The following is a 24,606-nucleotide window of genomic DNA, read 5'->3' on the forward strand; positions in this document are numbered from 1 at the left end:
ATACAGAAAATGTTCGACTGTTGCCCTGGCCAGCACATTCTCCAGATCTCTCACCAACTGAAAACGTCTGGTCAATGGTGACCGAACAACTGGCTCGTCACAATACGCCAGTCACTACTCTTGATGAACTGTGATTTCGTGCTGTAGCTGCATGGGCAGCTGTACCTGTACACGCCATCCAAGCTCTGTTTGACTCAATGCCCAGGCATATCAAGGCTGTTATTACGGTCAGAGGTGGTTGTTCTGGGTACTGATTTCTCAGGATCTTTACACCCAAATTTCGTGAAAATGTAATCACATGTCAGTTCTAGTATAATATATTTGTCCAATGAATACCCATTTATCATCCGCATTTCTTCCTGGTGTAGCAATTTTAATGGCCAGTAGTGTATTTGTGGATTCTCTCTTCAACAAGGGTTGCGAATGGAATTAACAGAAAAGAAGTAATAAAGTAAAGTGTCATTCCTGACGTTGAGGTTTTAGTGCTTGAACAGCAAAAATGTAATAAACGACAGTTTTTTTCCTTTCATTGTTTTGTGGAGGATGCCAGCGAGGAATAGCTTCGAAAAGGTTTTTGTTGACGAAAGTCGTTAAACTGTTCTCAAAGACTTCGGAGAATTTTCGCGCTGTGACTTACACTGCCCCAAGTCGTATACGTACACACTTCCTGACTTAAGTACTTGACTCATTGTGTTGCCCCTTTAACGTAAGATTATATCTCTTAACGAGTCGGTTATGACAGTATATTCAGTCAATTACTGTTTTAAATAATGAAAACCAAATTTTTGTTGCGCGTGGAGTCTGTTACATAGACAACCTGCAACTGGGATAGGGTGATTGATCGTTTTAGCGGTTTAGTAATATAGACTGACTTCTCATCCATGCACATTATAAAAATGTATGTATGTTCCTCATCTCCCCCTAAACCACTGGACCGATTTCAACCAAACTTAAGTACACATATCACTTGATGGAAGGAGCCACATCAGGCTAAACTCGTAGAGGAACAGGAAGACTGGGATATGCGCAACATATAGTTCAGGACACTGGATGAAAAGACTGACGTAAGAGGGGGAATGGTGGGCGCCACATCAGCCGTAAATTCACCAACGCATCGCTTTCTCTCGCAGTACTGTCATAGGCGTAATTATGATAGATATGTGAGATTTTATTATAACTTTTTTCTCTTAAAATAAGCATTGTCATAGTTAAATCATACTCTATTTTGGTTTGCAACTTTTTTTTGTTGTCTCAACATACAGATACAACCTCCAGTTCCTTTTTACCTGTCTCATCATAATACGGTTTTTGACATTTTTTGAGTGGTTTTACGCAACCTATACTTTTTTCTGTTTTCTTATTCAGCCTGTCATTCTCTATTGTTTCCTAACAACGATTCTGAACAGTTTTAAAACTGGTTAGGTGGATCAGCTATAGCGACTGGAGATATGTGTTTCACCATTAGTTACTTTTATGGTTTGTTTTCAGTCTTACTTTTTCTTGTTTCTGACTTTTTGACTGTGCACTCTGTACCTGTCAGATGTGAGCGTAATGTTTGTTGCTGGCTTCCAATGCTGACTTTCCTCTCATATTTTCCTATAGTATCCCTCTTGACTCGATGTCCTGGCAAACTTGCTTAAGTAATTCCTGCAAAGTTTCTATTGCTCCAACCTATTCTTTCGTTAGCCCAGACGATTGCTGAAGACATTCGTACTTCCGAAATCAAGTAGTCGAGTCTCCAGTGTGATTTCTCCTGTTTATACTGGCCATATAATAGTATTTTGTCACTATTTTGCTACATAGACATTTAAATACTAAATGTGACTGAATTATGTACTCACCACCATAGCTGTGATGATACAGGCAACGCACAGTGAAACGAGGTTTCCCGTTAATTCCTCAAATTTTATCTGGGTACCTGTTATTCCAAACAGCACCGGTTCGAATATTATCCAAAATATTTCAAAGGCTGTAGCAACTGGGTTCTGAAACGCACAAAAAGCTGATGAGCTAACAACAAAGCGCCCACAAGGTACTATGATAAATTAGGTTATACACAGATTCCATTATTCGGATATTTTTATGAAGTCCGTTCCCCATTTTAGAAATGATAATGTAATGCGAAGGCCAAAGCAGCTTCTAATTAATTGTTGTATTGTACACTCAAGAGCCAAAGAAAATGGTACACCTGCCTAATATCGTGTAGGGTCACCACGAACACGCAGAAGTGCGGAAACACGACGTGTCATGGACTCGACTAACGTCTGAAGTAGTGCTGGAGGGAACTGACACTGAATTATACAAAAAAATGGTTCAAATGGCTCTGAGCACTATGGGACTCAACTGCTGTGGTCATAAGTCCCCTAGAACTTAGAACTGCTTAAACCTAACTAACCTAAGGACAGCACACAACACCCAGCCATCACGAGGCAGAGAAAATCCCCGACCCCGCCGGGAATCGAACCCGGGAACCCGGGCGTGGGAAGCGAGAACGCTACCGCACGACCACGAGATGCGGGCTGAATTATACAGAGCTGTAAATAAATCCAAGAGGGCATGAGGAGCTGGAGATGTCTTCTGTACACCACGTTGCAAGGCATCCCATATGTGCTCAATAATTTTCATATCTAGGGGGATTGGTGGCCAGCGAAAGTGTTTAAACTTTGAAGAGTGTTCCTGGAGCCACTCTGTGGGAACTCTGGAGGTATGGGGTATCGTATTGTCCCGCTGGAATTGCCCAAGTCCGTCGAAACGTACAATGGACATGAACGGATGCAAAGGATGCTTACGTATGTGTCACGTGTCAGAGTCCCCCTGCTGACATACAGAGTCCATGTATTCATGACGTTGTCTCTATACCCGTACACGTCCATGTCGCTCGATACAATTCGAAACGAGATTGGCCCGACCAGGCAACATGCTTCCAGTCGTCAACAGTCCAGTGTCGGTGTTGACGGGCCCATGCTTTGTGTTGTGCCTGGGCCTTCGGCTCCGAAAGCCCACATCAATGATGTTTCGTTGAATGGTGCGCACGCTGACACTTGTTGATGGTCCAGCATTGAAATTTGTAGAAGGTTTGTACTTATGTCACGTTGAACGATTCTCTTTTGTCGTCGTTGGTCCAGTTTTCGCTAGATCTTTTTCCGGCCGCAGCGATGTCGGAGATATGATGTTTTTAGCGCATTCCTGATGTCCACGGTACAATCATAAAATATTCGTACGGGAAAATGCCCATTTCATCGCTACCTCGGAGATGCTGTGTCCCACTGCTCGTGCGCCGACTATAACACCACGTTCAGAGTCACTGAAATCTTGATAACCTGCCGTTGTCGCAGCAGTAACCGATTTAACAACTGCACCAGACACTTGTCTTATATAGGCCTTGCCGACCACAGCGCCTTGTGCTGCCCGTTTACGTATCTCTGTATTTGAATACGGGTGCCTATATCAGTTTCTTAGGCCCTTCAGTGTAAGTATAATAAATGATGTTAAGGTTTAAAATAATGTATAACTCAGAAGCAGTGCTGTTGATCTAATAGTTACATTGCTTTAGTCAGATAACCCAGCAATAAAATTGTTACAGAAGCGACCACTGCAGAACAATAAGGCTGTGACAGGCAGTTGACTGGAATCTTTACAGTGATGTTTGCTTGTATTGAATTAATTACTAACAGTTATTAGACTCACGTAACGACTCGCCAGGTTTGCCGAGAGCGCTAATGCGCTGCTTGCTGGACTCATTTAGGCGCGCCGGGCCTGAATCGAACCCGCCCGGCGGATTAACAACGTGGGCCGGGTGCCGGTCAGTATGGATGTGATTTTAGGCGGTTTTCAACATGCGCCTAAGTAGACACCGGGCTGGTCCCCAAATCCCGCCTCAGTTACACGCCTTGGAGACATTTGAAAGACGTTCGCACTATTTCATGGTTTACACTAGACGCAGGCAGCTGGGGTACACTGCTTCCGTCCGGGGGCGTATGGAGTGGCGGCAGGAAGGGCATCCGGCCACCCCTTCGAATTAACCATGCCAAATCTGACTTACCCATGCAGACCCTGCGCATCATGCAGGACTCAGGCATTAGCAAAAGAAGATACACTCCTGGAAATGGAAAAAAGAACACATTGACACCGGTGTGTCAGACCCACCATACTTGCTCCGGACACTGCGAGAGGGCTGTACAAGCAATGATCACACGCACGGCACAGCGGACACACCAGGAACCGCGGTGTTGGCCGTCGAATGGCGCTAGCTGCGCAGCATTTGTGCACCGCCGCCGTCAGTGTCAGCCAGTTTGCCGTGGCATACGGAGCTCCATCGCAGTCTTTAACACTGGTAGCATGCCACGACAGCGTGGACGTGAACCGTATGTGCAGTTGACGGACTTTGAGCGAGGGCGTATAGTCGGCATGCGGGAGGCCGTTGGACGTACCGCCGAATTGCTCAACACGTGGGGCGTGAGGTCTCCACAGTACATCGATGTTGTCGCCAGTGGTCGGCGGAAGGTGCACGTGCCCGTCGACCTGGGACCGGACCGCAGCGACGCACGGATGCACGCCAAGACCTTAGGATCCTACGCAGTGCCGTAGGGGACCGCACCGCCACTTCCCAGCAAATTAGGGACACTGTTGCTCCTGGGGTATCGGCGAGGACCATTCGCAACCGTCTCCATGAAGCTGGGCTACGGTCCCGCACACCGTTAGGCCGTCTTCCGCTCACGCCCCAACATCGTGCAGCCCGCCTCCAGTGGTGTCGCGACAGGCGTGAATGGAGGGACGAATGGAGACGTGTCGTCTTCAGCGATGAGAGTCGCTTCTGCCTTGGTGCCAATGATGGTCGTATGCGTGTTTGGCGCCGTGCAGGTGAGCGCCACAATCAGGACTGCATACGACCGAGGCACACAGGGCCAACACCCGGCATCATGGTGTGGGGAGCGATCTCCTACACTGGCCGTACACCACTGGTGATCGTCGAGGGGACACTGAATAGTGCACGGTACATCCAAACCGTCATCGAACCCATCGTTCTACCATTCCTAGACCGGCAAGGGAACTTGCTGTTCCAACAGGACAATGCACGTCCGCATGTATCCCGTGCCACCCAACGTGCTCTAGAAGGTGTAAGTCAACTACCCTGGCCAGCAAGATCTCCGGATCTGTCCCCCATTGAGCATGTTTGGGACTGGATGAAGCGTCGTCTCACGCGGTCTGCACGTCCAGCACGAACGCTGGTCCAACTGAGGCGCCAGGTGGAAATGGCATGGCAAGCCGTTCCACAGGACTACATCCAGCATCTCTACGATCGTCTCCATGGGAGAATAGCAGCCTGCATTGCTGCGAAAGGTGGATATACACTGTACTAGTGCCGACATTGTGCATGCTCTGTTGCCTGTGTCTATGTGCCTGTGGTTCTGTCAGTGTGATCATGTGATGTATCTGACCCCAGGAATGTGTCAATAAAGTTTCCCCTTCCTGGGACAATGAATTCACGGTGTTCTTATTTCAATTTCCAGGAGTGTATTAGTCTCACGTAAACCATAGTAAATACGAAAGTAAGTGCAAAATCGCAAGGACCCACTTGTCAATAATGCGAATATTTAGGTAACCTAAAAGTGTCCCCTAGGAGTAATTAAATGCAAAAGTATACAATTATTTGTTTCATTCATCAGAATAATAGTGAAGTTTCCTAGCACAATTAGGTGGAACACGTTTGGTTTAAAAGAATAACAAAAATTCTGTTCCAAAGACGAATAATAGTTATCGTTATTGGCTCCATGAACAACATCAAAATTCAAATTCAAATTTGTGTGAAATCTTATGGGGCTGAACTGCTAAGGTCATCAGTCCCTAAGCTTACACACTACTACTCACTGAATCATACGAGATCAATGAACTGAAAATTTTGTATTTTAATAATTTATTCTCACGACATGTTTAACAACAGGGAACGTTACACACTTTATGTGTTACGAAGGCCAGTTCAATATTGTGTGGAAGCAAGTGCTTTATCCACACAGTAACTCCCTGACTGACGTGTCCAACAAGGTAATTCTCCGGCGGTGTCAGTACAGGTAAAACGATGGAACACAACTGTGACCAATCTGGAGCCAGCCAGGGCTGTGTCACGCTCTGGAGTGCGAAAGGCGTGGGAAAAATGCCTGAAACTCCTTTGCTCGGTAGTGTTCTCACTGACGGAAAGTAGTTCTCAGAGAGGATGGCAGAATTTGCGGCAGCGCCGGCAGCAGCCACTCACATCCTCCGGTCGAGTGCCGAGCGCCTCCCAGGAGATGCCCGACACGAAGGCGGCGGTGAGGCAGCCCAGCGACCCGGCGCCGGGCACCCCCAGCGCTTCGCTGCCGAACACTGCGGCCACGCCCCCACACAGCAGCAGCAGCACCCGCAGAGGCACCACCAGCGGCTGCGGCAACACACCACCAACACTCGCACCCACCTCCACCGCCGACTGCGTTCATAACCTAACATACACCACTGACCAAAAAATTGCTATACCAAGAAGAACTGCAGATAATAAACGGGTATTCATTGGACAAATATGTTATACTAGAAGTGACATGTGATTACATTTTCACGAAATTTGGGTGTAAAGATCCTGAGAAATCAGTACCCAGAACAACCACTTCTGGCCGTAATAACGGCGTTGATACGCCTGGGCATTGAGTCAAACAGAGCTTGGATGGCGTGTACAGATACAGCTGCCCATGCAGCTTCAACACGATACCACAGTTCATCACCAGTAGTGACTATCGTATTGTGACGAGCCAGTTGCTCGAGCACCATTGACCAGACGTTTTCAATTGGTGAGACATCTGGAGAATGTGCTGGCCAGGGCAACAGTCGAACATTTTCTGTATCCAGAAAGGCCTGTACAGGACCTGCAACATGCGGTCGAGCATTATCCTGCTGAAATGTAGGGTTTCACAGGGATCGAATGAAGGGTAGATCCACGGGTCGTAACACATCTGAAATGTAACGTCCACTGTTCAAAGTCCCGTCAATGCGACAAGAGGTGACCGACACGTGTAACCAATGACACCCCATACCACCACGCCGGGTGATACGCCAGTATGACGATGACGAATACACGCTTCCAATGTGCGTTCACCGCAATGTCGCCAAACACGGATGCGACCATCATAATGCTGTAAACAGAACCTGGATTAATCCGAAAAAATGACGTTTTGCCATTCGTGCACCCAGGTTCGTCGTTGAGTACACCATCGCAGGCACTCCTGTCTATTATGCAGCGTCAAGGGTAACCGCAGCTATGGTCTCCGAGCTGATAGTCCATGCTGCTGGAAACGTCGTCGAAGTGTTCGTGCAGATGCTTGTTGTCTTGCAAACGTCCGCAATCTGTTGACTCGGGGATCGAGACGTGGTTGCACGATCCGTTACAGCCATGCGGATAAGATGCCTGTCATCCCGACTGCTAACGATACGAGGCCGTTGGGATCCAGCACGGCGTTCCATATTACGCTCCTGAACCCACCGATTTCATATTCTGCTAACAGTCATTGGATCTCCACCAACGCGAGCAACAGTGTCGTGATACGATAAACAGCAATCGCGATAAGCTACAATCCGAACTTTGTCAAAGTCGGGGACGTGATTGTAAGCATCTCTCCTCCTTACACGACGCATCGCGACAACGTTTCACCGGGCTAACGCCGGTCAACTGTTGTTTGTGTATGAGAAATCGGTTGGAAACTTTCCTCATGTCAGCACGTTGTAGGTGTCGCCACCGGCGCCAACCTTGTGTGAATGCACTGAAAAGCTAATCATTTGCATATCACAGCATTTTCTTCCTGTCGGTCAAATTTCGCGTCTGTAGCACGTCATCTTCGTGGTGTAGCAATTTTAATGGCCAGTAGTGTATATTGTATACTGAAGAGCCATAGAAACTGGTAAACCTGCCGAATGTCGTGTAGGGCCCCGCGAGCACGCAGTAATGACACAACACGACGTACCGTGGACTCGACTAATGTCTGAAGTAGTGCTGGAGGGAACTGACACCATGAATCCTTCAGGGCTGTCCATAAATCTGTACGAGAGGGTGGAGATCCCTTCTGAACAGCTAGTTTCAAGGCATCCCAGATATGCTCAATAATGTTCATGTCTGGGGAATTTGGTGGCCAGCGGAAATATTTAATCTCAGAAGAGTGTTCTGGAGCCACTCTGTAGCAATTCTGAATGTGTGGGGCGTCGCACTGTCCTGCTGGAGTTGCCCAAGTTCGTCAGAATGCACAATGGACATGAATGGACGCAGGTGATCAGACAGGATGCTTACGTACGTGTCACCTGTCAGACTCGTATCTAAACATATCAGGGGTCTCATATCACTCCAACTGTTCACGCTTAACACCATTACAGGGCTTCCACCAGCTTGAACAGTCTCGTGCCGATATGCAGGGTCCATGGATTCACGTCCATCCGCTCGATACAATTTGAAGCGAGACTAGTCCGACCATGCAACATGTTTCCAGTCATCAACAGTCCAATGCCGGTGTTGACGGGCACAGACGAGGCGTAAAACTTAGTATCGTGCAGTAATCAATGATACACGAGTGGGGCCTTTCCTCTGAAAGCCCATGTCGATCATGTTTCGTTGAATGGTTCGCACGCTGACTCTTGTTGATGGCCCAGCATTGAAATCTGCAGCAATTTGCTGAAGTATTGCAGATCTGTGACGTTGAATGATTCTCTTCAGTCGTAGTTGGTCCCGTTCTTGCAGGATCTTTTTACAGCCGCATTGGTGTCGGACATTTGATGTTCTACCAGATTCCTGATATTCACGGTACACTCATGAAATGGTAATACGGGAAAACTCCCATTTGATCGCTACCTCAGAGACTACAACACCTATCTCAAACTCACTTAAATCTTCATAACCTGCCATTGTAGCAGCAGTAACCGATCTAACAATTGCACCAGACACTTCTTGTCTTATATAAGCGTTGCCGATCGCAGCGCCGTATTCTGTCAGTTTCATCGAGCGAGGTGGCGCAGTGATTAGGACACTGGACTCGCATTCGGGAGGACGACGGTTCAATCCCGCGTCCGGCCATCCTGATCGCTCCAGGCAAATGCCGGGATGGTTCCTTTGAAAGGGCACGGCTGATTTCCTTCCCCTTCCTTCCCTAATCCGATAAGACCGATGACCTCGCTGTTTGGTCTCTTCCCCCAAACAATCCAATTTACCAGTTTCTTTGGCGCTTCAGTGTATCGGGCCATTCGTGTATACAGGGTGTTAAAAGGTCTCAAATACTGCTATAGGATGGGTTACTGGTCAAAACTAGAAGTTAATAGGATGAAATTCGGTAGATGTGATGTAAATGTAGAGACAAACAAATGGTTACAATTGCAGAACAATAGGATGAGATATACAAGAGAAAGTGCTTCACAGGTTGAGAAAGTCAACAATGCGTTGCTCCACATCTGGCCCCAAGGCAAGCAGGTATTCCGCTTGGTAATGATAGGGTTCCTGGATGTCCTCCTGAGGGACATCGTGCCAAATGCTGTCCAATTGGCGCTTTAGATTGTTAAACAGGGCTCCAAACGTTCTCAAATGGGAAGAGATCCAGCGATCTTGCTGGCCGAGGTAGGAATTGGCAGGCACATAGACAAGCAGGAGAATCTCTGCTGAATGTAGGCCCAGGATGGTCTGCCATGAAGAGGAACAAAACAGGGCCTTTAATCGTAACATGTAGGCCATCATGGCCGGCATCTTTATTAATTAAACTTCCGGACTAAGAGGTCGTGGTAGAAGAGTAGAAATTCTTCCTCCTGACGTTTCGTTGCCAACTGCAGGCAACATCTTCCAAGATGAGCCACCAACTCGGAAGATGTAGCCCAAAGTTGGTATCGAAACGTTAGGAGGAAGATTTTCGATCACGGCCTCCTAGCCCGGAACTTTTATCTTTGAGAATAGAGCGTATAATATTTCCGTCGTACCACTGTGTCAGTGTACCACCCATGACAACCAACGGGGGCGTGCTACAAAAGAAGTGGCATCCAGACCACCACTCCTGGTTGTCGGGGAATATGGTGGGCGACAGTGAAGATGGTAATGCGCTGCCGTCCTGGGCATCTGCAGAGAAGTCTTCGGCCTGGAATCTCATAGACGTGGGGTAGAATTGCCTTCAGTGATGAGTCCCGCTTCGGCTTGGGCGTCGATGCCCACCAAAGTGGTGTCTGGAGGTGTCGTGAACTGTAGCGGGATACCAACCTGACTGATCTGGTCGTATGTAAACTACACCAGTGCAAAAAACAGTCAATACCGTCACCGCGCGATAGCGATGGAAATGTTACCGATGATGGTGCCACTAAAGCGGAGTTACTAAATACAGTTTTCCATAATTCCTCCATGAAAGAAGGCGAAGTAAATATTCCAGAATTCGAAACCAGAACAGCTCTTAACATGAGTGACATAAAAGTAGACATCTTAGGTGATACGAAACGACTTAAGAAAGGCAAGTCTTCCGGTCAAGGTGGTAATCCAATCAGGTTCCTTTCAGAGTATGCAGACACAATAGTGCCTTTCTTAGCAATCATATACAACCGCTCACTTGACGAAAGGTCTGTTCCTAAAGAGTGGAAAGTAGGACCGGTCACACCAATATTCAAGAAAGGAAATAGGAGTAACAAATTGAATTATAGACCCATATCACTTACCTCAATTTATAGTAGGATTTTGGAGTTATACTGTATCCGAACATATGAACCACCTTGAAGAAAATGACATATTAATACATAACCAACACGGATTCAGAAAATATCGTTAATGTGCAACACAGCTAGCTCTTTATTCCCATGAAGTAATGAGTGCTGTCGACAAGGGATCTCAGATCGATTCCATATTCCTAGAATTCCAGAAGACTTTTGGTACCGTTTCTCATAAGCGACTATTAATCAAATTGCGTGGATATGGAGTATCGTCTCAGTTGTGTGACTGGATTCGTGATTTCCTCTCAGAGAGGCCAAAGTTCGTAGGGATAGACGGTAAATCATCGAGTAGAACAGAAGTGATATCTGGCGTTCCGCAAGGTAGTGTCATAGGCCCTCTGCTGTTTCTGACTTATATAAATGATCTAGGTGATAATGCGAACAGCCCCCTTAGATTGTTTGCAGATGACGCTGTAATTTACCGTCTAGTAAAGTCATTAGACGATCAATTCCAATTACAAAATGATCTTGAGAGAATTTCTGTATGGTGCGAAAAGTGGGAATTAGCACTAAACAAAGAAAAGTGCGAGGTCATCCACATAGGTACCAAAAGAAATCCGATAAATTTTGGGTATACGATAAATCGCACAAATCTAAGGACTGTCAATTCGACCAAATACGTAGGAATTAGAATGACGAGCAACTTAATTTGGAAAGACCACATAGCTAATATTGTGGGGAAGGCGAAACAAAGACTGCACTTTGTTGGTAGGACACTTAGAAGATGCAACAAACCCACTAAAGAGACGGCCTGCATTACACTTGTCCGTCTTCTGCTGGAATATTGCTGCGCGGTGTGGGATCCTTACAACGTAGGATTGACGGAGGACATCGAAAAAGTGCAAAGGAGGATAACTCGTTTCGTGCTATCGCGCAATAGGGCTCAGAGTGTCACTCATATGATACGCGAGTTGGAGTAGCAGTCACTGAAACAAAGGCGGTTTTCTTTGCGGCGAGATCTATTTGCGAAATTTCAATCACCAACTTTCTCTTCCGAATGTGAAAATACCGGGTGATCAAAAAGTCAGTATAAATTTTAAACTTAATAAACCACGGAATAATGTAGATAGAGAGGTAAAAATTGACACACATGCTTGGAATGACATGAGATTTTATTAGAACCCCCCCAAAAAAAAGTTCACAAAATATCCGACAGATCTCTTGCGCGCGTCGTTTGGTGATGATCGTGTGCTCAGCCGCCACTTTCGTCATGCTTGGCCTCCCACGTCCCCAGACCTCAGTCCGTGCAATTATTGGTTTTGGTGTTACCTGAAGTCGCAAGTGTATCATGATCGACTGACATCTCTAGGGATGCTGAAAGCCAACATCCGACGCCAATGCCTCACCATAACTCCGGACATGCTTTACAGTGCTGTTCACAACATTATTCCTCGACTACAGCTATTGTTGAGGAATGATGGTGGACATATTGAGCATTTGCTGTAAAGAACATCATCTTTGCCTTGTTTGACTTTGTTATGCTAATTATTGCTATTCTGATCAGGTGAAGCGCCATCTGTCGGACATTTTTTGAACTTTTGTATTTTTTTGGTTCTAATAAAACCCAAGGTCATTCCAAGCATGTGTGTCAATTTGTACCTCTCTATCTACATTATTCCGTGATTTATTCAGTTTTCAAATTTATACTGACTTTTTGATCACACGGTATTTTGTTGACACCCACCTACGTAGGGAGAAATGATCATCATAATAAAATAAGAGAAATCAGAGCTCGAACGGAAATATTTAGATGTTCCTTTTTCCCATGCGCCATTCGAAAGTGGAATGGTAGCGAAGTTGTATGAAAATGGCTCTATGAACCCTCTGCCAGGCACTTAAGTGTGAATTGCAGAGTAACCATGTAGATGTAGATGTAGTTGCCCACTACACGGCGCGACAACCAGGACTGATGAAAATGGTTCAAATGGCTCTGAGCACTATGGGACTCAACTGCTGAGGTCATTAGTCCCCTAGAACTTAGAACTAGTTAAACCTAACTAACCTAAGGACATCACAAACATCCATGCCCGAGGCAGGATTCGAACCTGCGACCGTAGCGGTCTTGCGGTTCCAGACTGCAGCGCCTTTAACCGCACGGCCACTTCGGCCGGCAGGACTGATGACGTAAGTACCATTTCTTTTCGTAGTAGGGCCCTTTTGGGTGTCATCTGCGGCCCCTTACAGCACAGCAGTACGCCGACGATATTCTACACTCTCCTTTGCTCTCCTTCGTGGTGGCAAGGCACCCTGGGTTTAAACCGCAGTAAAGCAATGCTCGCCCGCAAACAGCGACAGTTTCTATCGGTTGTCTTCGTGCTTTCTGAAACCTGCCGTGGTCAGCAAGGCTGCTGGATCTCTCGCCAAATGAGGACATTTGGAGCATTATGAGTAGAGCCCTCCCATCATTGCGGGGTTCTGACGACATAATTGGACAGGATTTGGCACTATTTGCTCAGGAGGACATCCAACAACTCTATGAATCAGTTACAGACCCAATAACTGCTTGCATAAGGACCCTCTGAAGAAATTATCCAACTTTTCTGAAATTGTTGTGATTTGTTTGTCTCTAGATTTGGTCCAAAAAAATGGTTCAAATGGCTCTGAGCACTATGGGACTTAACTTCTAAGGTCATCAGTCCCCTAGAACTTAGAACTACTTAAACCTAACTAACCTAAGGACATCACACACATCCATGCCCGAGGCAGGATTCGAACCTGCGACCGTAGCGGTCTCGCGGTTCCAGACTGTAGCGCCTAGAACCGCTCGGCCACTCCGGCTGGCTCTCTAGATTTGTATCACATCTACCGATTTCCGTTCCATTCGGATAATTCATTACTGGTGTGTCGTTTCATTTTCTTAGAGTTTAATATGCTCAGAAGCCAGTATCTGTGCAGTTCATTGTGCATGTGCAAATGATTGTGATTTGCAGGAGACTGACGGTGGCGCTTTGAGGTTGTGCTGCGCAAGCACTACGTCAAGAGAACAAGATCAGTCGTTCCGTACAGTGTAAAGGAACTGTGCTTGTAAAATAGCGCAGTGGAGGCCTTCTATTCCCTAAATGCAGGGCCAGTCACGGCGTGCCGAACTTTACGCGTGCAGCGTGTGTGGACCGCTGGCCTGCCGAAGCCTTGCCTGTTGCTCGGCTTTCCTCGGTGCTTCTCGGAACTAGTCGGAACAGCGCGACGTTCCATTCAGCGCTGCCGTGCGGCATTTTTCGGTCAGCACAGCGCTCTTTAGTTCAACAGAATCGTGGTGACAGCGCTTTTTACCTTTCACTATGTGTCTGTGGTGTGGAGAACATTCACAGGTGCCTTATCTGTTTGCACAGAAAGAGGCAGTCGAGAGATGAAAATTCTCAGTACGTGTTATGAAGTCACGCAGGCGGCGGGTATTATAAATTTACTATGAAACGACATTACAATACGACGCAGAAGGAATTTAGAGGTTCGGTTGGGAATGAAAGAGCCAAAAATTGCAACGATCGACAGACGGAATTCATTGTTCCTGCGTCAAGAAACACTTTATGCTAAATTTGCAGGCATGGAAGACATGAAGAAAGTGGAGACACGGACAGCAAAATTTCTTATGTCGCACACATTATTCCACTGTCAGTGGCAACAGTTTTTGATGGAACTGAACTAAGAGTACGGAGACTTTATATATTACTGCAGAGTATGTTGGGGCGTGCCTGGAACGATTTTCGATTTAAAACTCGCTATTGTTGAATTTTGTATGGAGCACATTGTTCATGTGGGAGCGATCTGGATGGTTGTAAAACAATAAACTGGTAGCCAAGATCGCAAGAATTCTTTTTATTCCATGATTACCAGTTTCGGCGAAACTAAAGCCTTCATCATAGGATCTTATGACACATACAGGTTACAACATGAAGGCAAACAATGCTGATATTAATAGCTGCCTATAATACGCAGGCCTTACAAAACTGGCGTCCAAGAGAGATGACATTATAAATGTTAAGTGTCTCCATCACATACAGGCGCAAACTAGGTACTACCGCAACTCCGGCTCTGTTCTTACAGTACGCCCGCATCTCGTGGTCGTGCGGTAGCGTTCTCGCTTCCCACGCCCGGGTTCCCGGGTTCGATTCCCGGCGGGGTCAGGGATTTTCTCTGCCTCGTGATGGCTGGGTGTTGTGTGCTGTCCTTAGGTTAGTTAGGTTTAAGTAGTTCTAAGTTCTAGGGGACTGATGACCATAGATGTTAAGTCCCATAGTGCTCAGAGCCATTTGAACCATTTTTTTCTTACAGTACAGGCCGCGTCGCGAGATGGCGCTAGCAGAAGAGGCGCGAAATGACCCGAGCATTGGGGTAAAAACGCATCAAACGATATTTTGACCTCATTTGCTTTTACTAGGTTTTGAAACGATTCTTCTTATTTACGCCCGCGCACAACCACGGAATGGCTGTACACATCGAGCTCTCCACCGACGAGTTCTCTGGGCAATTACGCCAACCGCTCCGGGTTCCACTGGTCACAGTCCGTCCTGGAACCTGTAATGGCCTACTGTCCGATGCCAGACAGTCTACTGACCTCCGATTTTCGCCTTCAACGTTACATGGAGCTGCGAGCTTGCTAACAACAAGGCGTGGGCTCTGCATTGTGGCGCTCCAGAACTATGGTGTTATAGTCTTCCGCTGCTGAGAGTCCACTGGGCTTGTTTTCCTTATTCACTTCAAAGAGAATTCGCATTTAAGTCTCTATTTCGCTACTCACAAGGGAAACTCCCCATAGCACTCCCCTCACATTTAGTGGTAAGAGGTTCCAGTGGATAGCCCTTCAAAAATTGAGCTCAGATCAATCATGAAAACAGAAAGAAGGTGTACTGGACCGAGAAAAAAAGCAAAATAGAAACAGTGAACGGTCCAAGAACAAGAAGTGTAGTAAAATGGCGTCGTTCAAATAGTTCAAATGGCTCTGAGCACTATGGGACTTAACATCTGAGGTCATTAGTCCCCTTGACTTAGAACTACTTAAACCTAACTAAGCTAAGGACATCACACACATCCATTCCCGAGGCAGGATTCGAACCTGCGACCGTAGCAGCAGCACGGTTTCAGACTGAAGCACCTAGAACCGCTCGGCCACAACGGCCGGCAAAATGGCGCCGTGTTTAAGCGGCTACCGTGTTAGACTACCAAGCGGGCAAGAAGTATACAAACCTGCCTAGCACCAAAAATGGTTCAAATGGCTCTGAGCACTATGGGACTTAACATCTGAGGTCATCAGTCCCCTAGAACTCAGAACTACTTAAACCTAACTAACCCAAGAACATCACACACATCCATGCCTGAGGCAGGATTCGAACCTGCGAGCGTAGCGGCCGCGCTGTTCCAGACTGAAGCGCCTAGAACCGCTCGGCCACAGCGGCCGGCTGCCTCGCACCATCCTCTTTTTTTTTCGTTGTTCTCTTTATTCAAATTTTTGTCTGCGTCGTGGTGTCACGTCCGTGTGCAACAGCGAGGTGTAAGGCAGGGACCTATAATGACAGTTCATTCTGCACAACTACTCTATAGGAAGTGGCTTTTGAATGGGAACCGCAAACGTTTGATAACAAGGCGACAAGTCAACCGAATCCTCCACCGGAAAACACGTCTGGTGTCATTCACGGCACTAGTGGCAGTACGTGTGTTAAGTTGTTGAAGATCTCTTACCGACGCACCTAACTTGTACGCCTAGTGAGTGAGACAAATATGCCTCCTCGCCCGAATTAGGTGTTCGTGTGATTGTGAATGTGACAACTCCCATGAAAATGATGAAAGCATAGTAGTTTGTCACATAAGCTGCGATAAGTGAACGCAACGGTTACACAATCACACAGTTTCTCTGTGGTCTGTCAGAACATATGTTTGAACGTCTCAGAAGTTGTGTTCCGTTTTGGAAGTCTCGACTCTTGAATTCCTTTGTTGTAACACAGTTCACACCCGTTCATTTATTATTTTCATTTCCGTCAGATGCCTATGTGCTATATCGCCTGCTCTCACTACTAATCACATTTACTTGAGACGGTAACGTATTCTTGCACATGACTCATATTCTATAACCAATGTATCGTATGACAACTCCCAAGACAACAGAAGGAAAACAAACATTTCAATGACCAGACGGACAAGAAAAAAAACCGGCGATACGAGGGAGTCTTGAGCAAGGCTCGTTTCCTTGGCAGAGTAACACCATACCACTTACCCACGACACCGGTGCTGTTACACGGTGTTGTTTATTTCATGCCTTGTTCTTGGACCGTTCATTAGTTCTACTTTGCTTTTTTTTCACAGTTCAGTATACCTTCTTTGCGTTCATGCTTGTTCTCTGTTCAGTTTTTGACGGGCTATGAACTCGGCAATCTTACCACTAAATCTGAGGGGGTTGCGAAGGGGCGTTTTGCTTTTCAGAAGGAGAATTTAAGTTTCTTTCATTCCAAAGAAGCTGTTATTCACATTCTACCTGGATATCAATTTTTGTCACTTCGAGCCGACGTGGACCACATCAACTAGCGGTCAGTTCTGCATGGACAGTGTTTTTTTATTCCTACCATATGCAATTCATCCAAGCTCTTCACCCAAGGGACCACACCGCCTGATTAGAGTTATGCAAATGGCTTATACAAAAGATTGCTGGAGATCCTTAGCTCACAGCCTGCATTTTATTTGCAGGTGAAGCAGGTTCCACAAGAAACAAGCATGTGGGCAGACGAAAATTCTCGAGTATCATGGAGGTGAGACATCACGCCATGCACTTCACCAAACGCATAACAGCTGCTGTTCCGCACGATGAATTACCAGCGCTACCGGACAACGTTACTCTAGCAGAAAGACAATGCCTGGTTTATACATGGCGAGGTATGAACCCATTTTCTATAGATCGTGAGATAGGATCTTACCTCCACGTTTCATGGCCGATGGACCGATCAGTGAGGATTGGTAGCATGACCTCGTTATTGGCTATGAATTCTGGCTATGGGTACATTTAGGCTCATTTCACACTGGGACACTGGTGAAGGTCACCAGCGACGGTCACCGACAGAGAAACATTCGTCTGAACCGGAGCGTTCACACCGGGACACTACACCGCCTCACCCAGCCAGTGTGACCCAGCAGTGACTCACACTCGCCACGTGTGACGGACAAGGTAACTGTGTTCACAGCAGTCACCGCCAGACACGCATTAGTTTCAATTGGTGTGTTCACACTGGAACACACATCACAGACACAGAGCTGCAGATTTGGCAACCGACAGGCAGTCATTTCTGAGACAGTGACGCGAAACTTTCATTGTACCTCATATTGTAGCCATGAGTTTAGATTTGATTAACACGAAAGATTTTGTAAGTGAAGTAGACAGTCGTCCTGCTATTTCGGATGTGAACAGCAATGACTATAGCAACAAAGTGATGAAAATTAATGCGTGACAAGAAATTATAACGAATTTCGTGCCTGATTTCAATGAGACGAGCTTGTATGAGAAAATCAAAATTGATAATTTGCATGTTCTTTTTTCAAACTGAATACCTTATTTTTCGGACCATAAAGGGCTAGCAAAATTTAGTTGCTACCGCTGAACGAGCCCATTTCACTAACTAATCAGTTGCAACACCTGCGGTGTCGGACACCAGTGATCCAGGAGAGTTTCCCACAGTCACCGGTGACCATCACTGGCGACCACCACCAGTGTCCCAGTGTGAAACGAGCATTAAAGCCGTTGGTGTACGCTCAAACCATTTACAATGTGCGTCGTTAGGAGCCTGTGACCAGCTCATGTGATGCAGTTCGAGCGAGGTTGGGTGTATTTCAAAGAGTGCATGGTTCACTGCGTAGATGGGCTGAAGTACGTGGTAGAATGAGTGCTGAACATATGCAGCAAAAAATGGTTCAAATGGCTCTGAGCACTATGGGACTTAACATCTATGGTCATCAGTCCCCTAGAACTTAGAACTACTTAAACCTAACTAACCTAAGAACATCACACAACACCCAGCCATCACGAGGCAGAGAAAATCCCTGACCCCGCCGGGAATCGAACCCGGGAACCCGGGCGTGGGAAGCGAGAACGCTACAGCACGACCACGAGATGCGGGCAACATATGCAGCAATGCCTATAGTGTCTGCTTCTACATAACAGATTTGCTCAGATGTCAACAGTTACTGGTTTCTGAATGTATCGCTATGGAAACCTTTCTCCTAATTTCACCAATGTTACCTCCTACTAGAACGTAAGACATTAAAAAAAAACCTGATCAATGTGACATATTTTAACATCTGATTTTACTCGCCTCAGAGAGCATAGCAAAAATACACCAACAAGCGACGAGAGTCTACAGAAGGCATCTTCAGGGATAAACTGAGAGTGGAAACCCATTTCTGGAAATGTCGCCCAACAACGCTACAGTGGAAAATGCCTGCTGCTAGACGTTGAGTTGTGACGCTGATTAACCTCAAGTAGTACTTCCACCGAACAGACTTGACGGCATTCGCGGCGTCTAATGCGTCAACACGTGGCTCAACATCACTGCAGAGACCGAAAAGCGCAGTCACGGAGAAGTGACAGCGTTTCAACCCATGTCTGCTGCCGAAGTGCTGGTGCAGTGACAGGTGTTAATTGGAGCACTGCATCCGTGCGGGGAAATGTAGTGACAGGCATTCGTACCCCGTCACACATTTTCCACGCGGTTGTGCCTCAATCCCTTTCAGCGCCGATGTGTAATTAGGCGGTGTGTGATTAGGCGACATAGCATCGGTCATCTTCGTCAACTTCCGCTAAGCTTATGCGATCTCTCTCTCTCTCTCTCTCTCTCTCTCTCTCTATCTCCCTCCTCAACTCTACATCTACATCTACATCTATACTCCGCGAGCCACCTTACGGTGTGTGGCGGAGGATACTTATTGTACCACTATCTGATCCCCCCTTCCCTGTTCCATTCACGAATTGTGCGTGGGAAGAACGACTGCTTGTAAGTCTCCGTATTTGCTCTAATTTCTCGGATCTTTTCGTTGTGATCATTACGCGAGATATATGTGGGCGGTAGTAATATGTTGCCCATCTCTTCCCGGAATGTGCTCTCTCGTAATTTCGATAATAAACTTCTCCGTATTGCGTAACGCCTTTCTTGAAGTGTCCGCCACTGGAGCTTGTTCAGCATCTCCGTAACGCTCTCGCGCTGACTAAATGTCCCCATGACGAATCGCGCTGCTTTTCGCTGGATCATGTCTATCTCTTCTATTAATCCAACCTGGTAAGGGTCCCATACTGATGAGCAATACTCAAGAATCGGACGAACAAGCGTTTTGTAAGCTACTTCTTTCGTCGATGAGTCACATTTTCTTAGAATTCTTCCTATGAATCTCAACCTGGCGCCTGCTTTTCCCACTATTTGTTTTATGTGATCATTCCACTTCAGATCGCTCCGGATAGTAACTCCTAAGTATTTTACGGTCGTTACCGCTTCCAATGATTTACCACCTATGGCATAATCGTACTGGAATGGATTTCTGCCCCTATGTATGCGCATTATATTACATTTATCTACGTTTAGGGAAAGCTGCCAGCTGTCGCACCATTCATTAATCCTCTGCAGGTCTTCCTGGAGTACGTACGAGTCTTCTGATGTTGCTACTTTCTTGTAGACAACCGTGTCATCTGCAAATAGCCTCACGGAGCTACCGATGTTGTCATCTAAGTCATTTATGTATATTGTAAACAATAAAGGTCCTATCACGCTTCCTTGCGGTACTCCCGAAATTACCTCTACATCTGTAGATTTTGAACCGTTAAGAATGACATGTTGTGTTCTTTCTTCTAGGAAATCCTGAATCCAATCACAAACCTGGTCCGATATTCCGTAAGCTCGTATTTTTTTCACTAAACGTAAGTGCGGAACCGTATCAAATACCTTCCTGAAGTCCAGGAATACGGCATCAATCTGCTCGCCAGTGTCTACGGCACTGTGAATTTCTTGGACAAATAGGGCGAGCTGAGTTTCACATGATCTCTGTTTGCGGAATCCATGTTGGTTATGATGAAGGAGATTTGTATTATCTAAGAACGTCATAATACGAGAACATAAAACATGTTCCATTATTCTACAACAGATTGACGTAAGCGAAATAGGCCTATAATTATTCGCATCTGATTTATGACCCTTCTTGAAAATGGGAACGACCTGCGCTTTCTTCCAGTCGCTAGGTACTTTACGTTCTTCCAGAGATCTACGATAAATTGCTGATAGAAAGGGGGCAAGTTCTTTAGCATAATCACTGTAGAATCTTACGGGTATCTCGTCTGGTCCGGATGCTTTTCCGCTACTAAGTGATAGCAGTTGTTTTTCAATTCCGATATCGTTTATTTCAATATTTTCCATTTTGGCGTCCGTGCGACGGCTGAAGTCAGGGACCGTGTTACGATTTTCCGCAGTGAAACAGTTTCGGAACACTGAATTCAGTATTTCTGCCTTTCTTCGGTCGTCCTCTGTTTCGGTGCCATCGTGGTCAACGAGTGACTGAATAGGGGATTTAGATCCGCTTACCGATTTTACATATGACCAAAACTTTTAGGGTTCTTGTTTAGATTGTTTGCCAATGTTTTATGTTCGAATTCGTTGAATGCTTCTCTCATTGCTCTCTTTACGCTCTTTTTCGCTTCGTTCAGCTTTTCCTTATCAGCTATGATTCGACTACTCTTAAACCTATGATGAAGCTTTCTTTGTTTCCGTAGTACCTTTCGTACATGATTGTTATACCACGGTGGATCTTTCCCCTCGCTTTGGACCTTAGTCGGTACGAACTTATCTAAGGCGTACTGGACGATGTTTCTGAATTTTTTCCATTTTTGTTCCACATCCTCTTCCTCAGAAATGAACGTTTGATGGTGGTCACTCAGATATTCTGCGATTCGTGCCCTATCACTCTTGTTAAGCAAATATATTTTCCTTCCTTTCTTGGCATTTCTTATTACACTTGTAGTCATTGATGCAACCACTGACTTATGATCACTGATACCCTCTTCTACATTCACGGAGTCGAAAAGTTCCGGTCTATTTGTTGCTATGAGGTCTAAAACGTTAGCTTCACGAGTTGGTTCTCTAACTATCTGCTCGAAGTAATTCTCGGACAAGGCAGTCAGGATAATGTCACAAGAGTCTCTGTCCCTGGCTCCAGTTCTGATTGTGTGACTATCCCATTCTATACCTGGTAGATTGAAGTCTCCCCCTATTACAATAGTATGATCACGAAACTTCTTCACGACGTTCTGCAGGTTCTCTCTGAGGCGCTCAACTACTACGGTTGCTGATGCAGGTGGTCTATAGAAGCATCCGACTATCATATCTGACCCACCTTTAATACTTAACTCCCTCTCTCCCTCTCTGCTCTCTTGCACACTGCAGCTGACAACAAACACCCTCCATCGCACCCCTCTCAGATTTAGTGGTAAGAGGCCCCAGTGCACAACTCGTTAAAAACTGAATACCGATCGAGCTTGAAAACGGGAAGAAGGTGTACTAGACTGAAAAAAAGCAAAAGTAGGAGCAGTGAACGGTCCAAGCACAAGAAGAACAATAGAGAGCAATCAGGAAGCAAACTAGGGTCGTGGTTAACTGATTACGGTGTTGGAGTACCAACCGGGGGAGAAGCATTCAAGCCTGACTAGTAGCTTTTTCTTTTTTTCGCTGTTCGCTTTATTCAAATTCGTGCCTGTGTCGTGGTGTAACAGCATTTCTAACAGCGAGGTGTAAGGAATAATGAGGGTTCAATCTGCACAACTACTTTGTTTGCAGCCAAAAGGAACTGGCTTTCGAATGGGAAACGCAAATGTTTGATGACAAGGCGACAAGTCAACCAAATCCACCGGAAAACACGTCTGGTGTGTCATACACGGCATTAGGACGTGTGTCGTATGACAGTAAGCTCTTATCGATGCACCTAATTTGTACGACTAGTTAAGTGAGTGAGATATGTCTCTTTGCCCGATTAAGGTGTACGTATGAATATGAATGCGATCACTCCCAACGAAATGATGAACACACAATAGTTTGTCACATAACCTACGACAAATGAACGCAACAGTTTCACAATCACACGATTTTTCTGTGCTCTGTCAAAACGTTTTTAATGATTTTGAAGTGGCGTTCCGCTTGGAAGTCTTGTCTCTTGAAAACCTTTGTTGTAACGCAGTTCATACCCGTTTATTTGTTGTTTTCATTTCTGCAAGACCCCCATGTGCCGCCTGCGCTCCCTGTTCATTATATTTACTTGCAACGGTAATGTATTCTTACCGTATGACTCATATTCTACAACCAATGTGTAGTATGACAACTGGCAAGACTACAGAACGAGAACAAACATTTCAATGAGCGGATGGCCAGTTCATAATGTTGTGAAAAAAATAAATAAATAGCACAAAGAAATTTCGAACACGGCTCGCCCGGTTAGCTGTTCTACACCATGACCACTTTACCACGACGCCGCTGCTGTTTCGGGCTGCTGTTTATTACACTTCGTTTTCTTGGATTGTTCACTGTTTCTACTTATATTTTGCTTTTTTTACAGTTTAGTACACCTTCTTCCTGGTTTCATGCTTGATCTGTGTTCAGTTTTTGATGGGCTATCCACTGGGCTGTCTTACAACAAAATCTGAGAGGGGCACAAGGGGGAGGGGGAGCGATGGAGAGTTTACCCTTGTGAGTGAACAATACGCGGATGGGTGATGACTGGGTGTTGTGTGCTGTCCATAGGTTAGTTATGTTTAAGTAGTTCTAAGTTCTAGGGGACTGATGACCATAGATGTTAAGTCCCATAGTGCTCAGAGCCATTTGAATACGCGGATGGGGTCTGCACCTGCAGTCTGCTGACGTTAACCCGTAAAGTTACGCGCTCATCAGTGTGTCGGATGACGTTTCAGGGCGTGACTTCCTTAAGACACCCTCCACAATTCCTCGGTCTATCGTTCTCTCTCTCTTTTTTTTCGCGTCGTTCTTTTAGCATATGCTACAGACATTCACGTAATTCCTAAGCTATGTATCTGCAGCTACTCACAGAGGAGCACTGTGTGTTGTAATTTTCGTATGGCAGCGAATTTGACAGATATTCTAACAAACCGTGAAACCGATTTACGCTGGAAAAAAATTATTTTCGATCTTGGCCATCAGATGCAGATACCGTGTCGTGAATGCAAGAAGAAGACGTATAGAAATGTTTCCATGTGGAATTTATTAGGAACGGGATGTGGGGAAAAAACGTCAAGCGAGTGACACAGGCATTATGTTGATTTTATTATGAACCACACCTTACACAGTTTGCTCAGTATGAGCACCGGAGGCGTCGACGAGATGCTGTACAGCGCCAGATTTGCGCCTGGTGGCCTAAATTGGAACTAACTTTTTTTCTAGCGTACATTGGTTATGCATTACCATATCTCCCAAGTTTCGCTGCCATACGATAATGTAGACTGGTAATGTCAAGGAAAGCGTTTCTGAAGAAGTTTGTTAACATCGAGTATAGATTGTGTCAGGAAGTCGTTTCTGTATTTGCATGGAGTGTAGCCATGTATGGAAGTGAAACGTGGATGATAAATACTTTAGACAAGAAGAGAATAGAAGCTTTCGAAATGTGCTGCTACAGAAAAATGCTGAAGATTAGGTGGGTAGATCACATAGCTAATGAGGAGGTACTGAATAGAATAGGGGAGAAGAGAAAATTGTGGAACAAGTTGACTAGAAGAAGGGATCGGTTGGTCGGACATATTCTGAGGTATCAATGGATCACCAATTTAGTATTGGAGGGCAGCGTGGAGGGTAAAAAACGTAGAGGAAGACCAAGAGATGAATATACCAAACAGATTCAGAAGGATGTAGGTTGTAG

General features: G+C 45.8%; 1 protein-coding gene across 1 annotated transcript in view; it reads right to left on the minus strand.

The window, feature by feature from the left end:
* LOC126263524 (sodium/hydrogen exchanger 9B2-like) overlaps positions 1-24,606 on the minus strand; it is a 147,477-nt gene that overhangs the window by 11,744 nt on the left and 111,127 nt on the right. Inside the window, exons 8-9 of the mRNA XM_049960618.1 lie at positions 6,251-6,415; positions 1,842-1,985 (exon numbers count right to left, since the gene is read on the minus strand). Coding sequence (XP_049816575.1) covers positions 1,842-1,985; positions 6,251-6,415 — 309 coding nt within the window. The remainder of the gene's footprint in view (positions 1-1,841; positions 1,986-6,250; positions 6,416-24,606) is intronic.

This window comes from Schistocerca nitens, chromosome 6, assembly GCF_023898315.1.
Source record: "Schistocerca nitens isolate TAMUIC-IGC-003100 chromosome 6, iqSchNite1.1, whole genome shotgun sequence".
NCBI lineage: Eukaryota > Metazoa > Arthropoda > Insecta > Orthoptera > Acrididae > Schistocerca > Schistocerca nitens.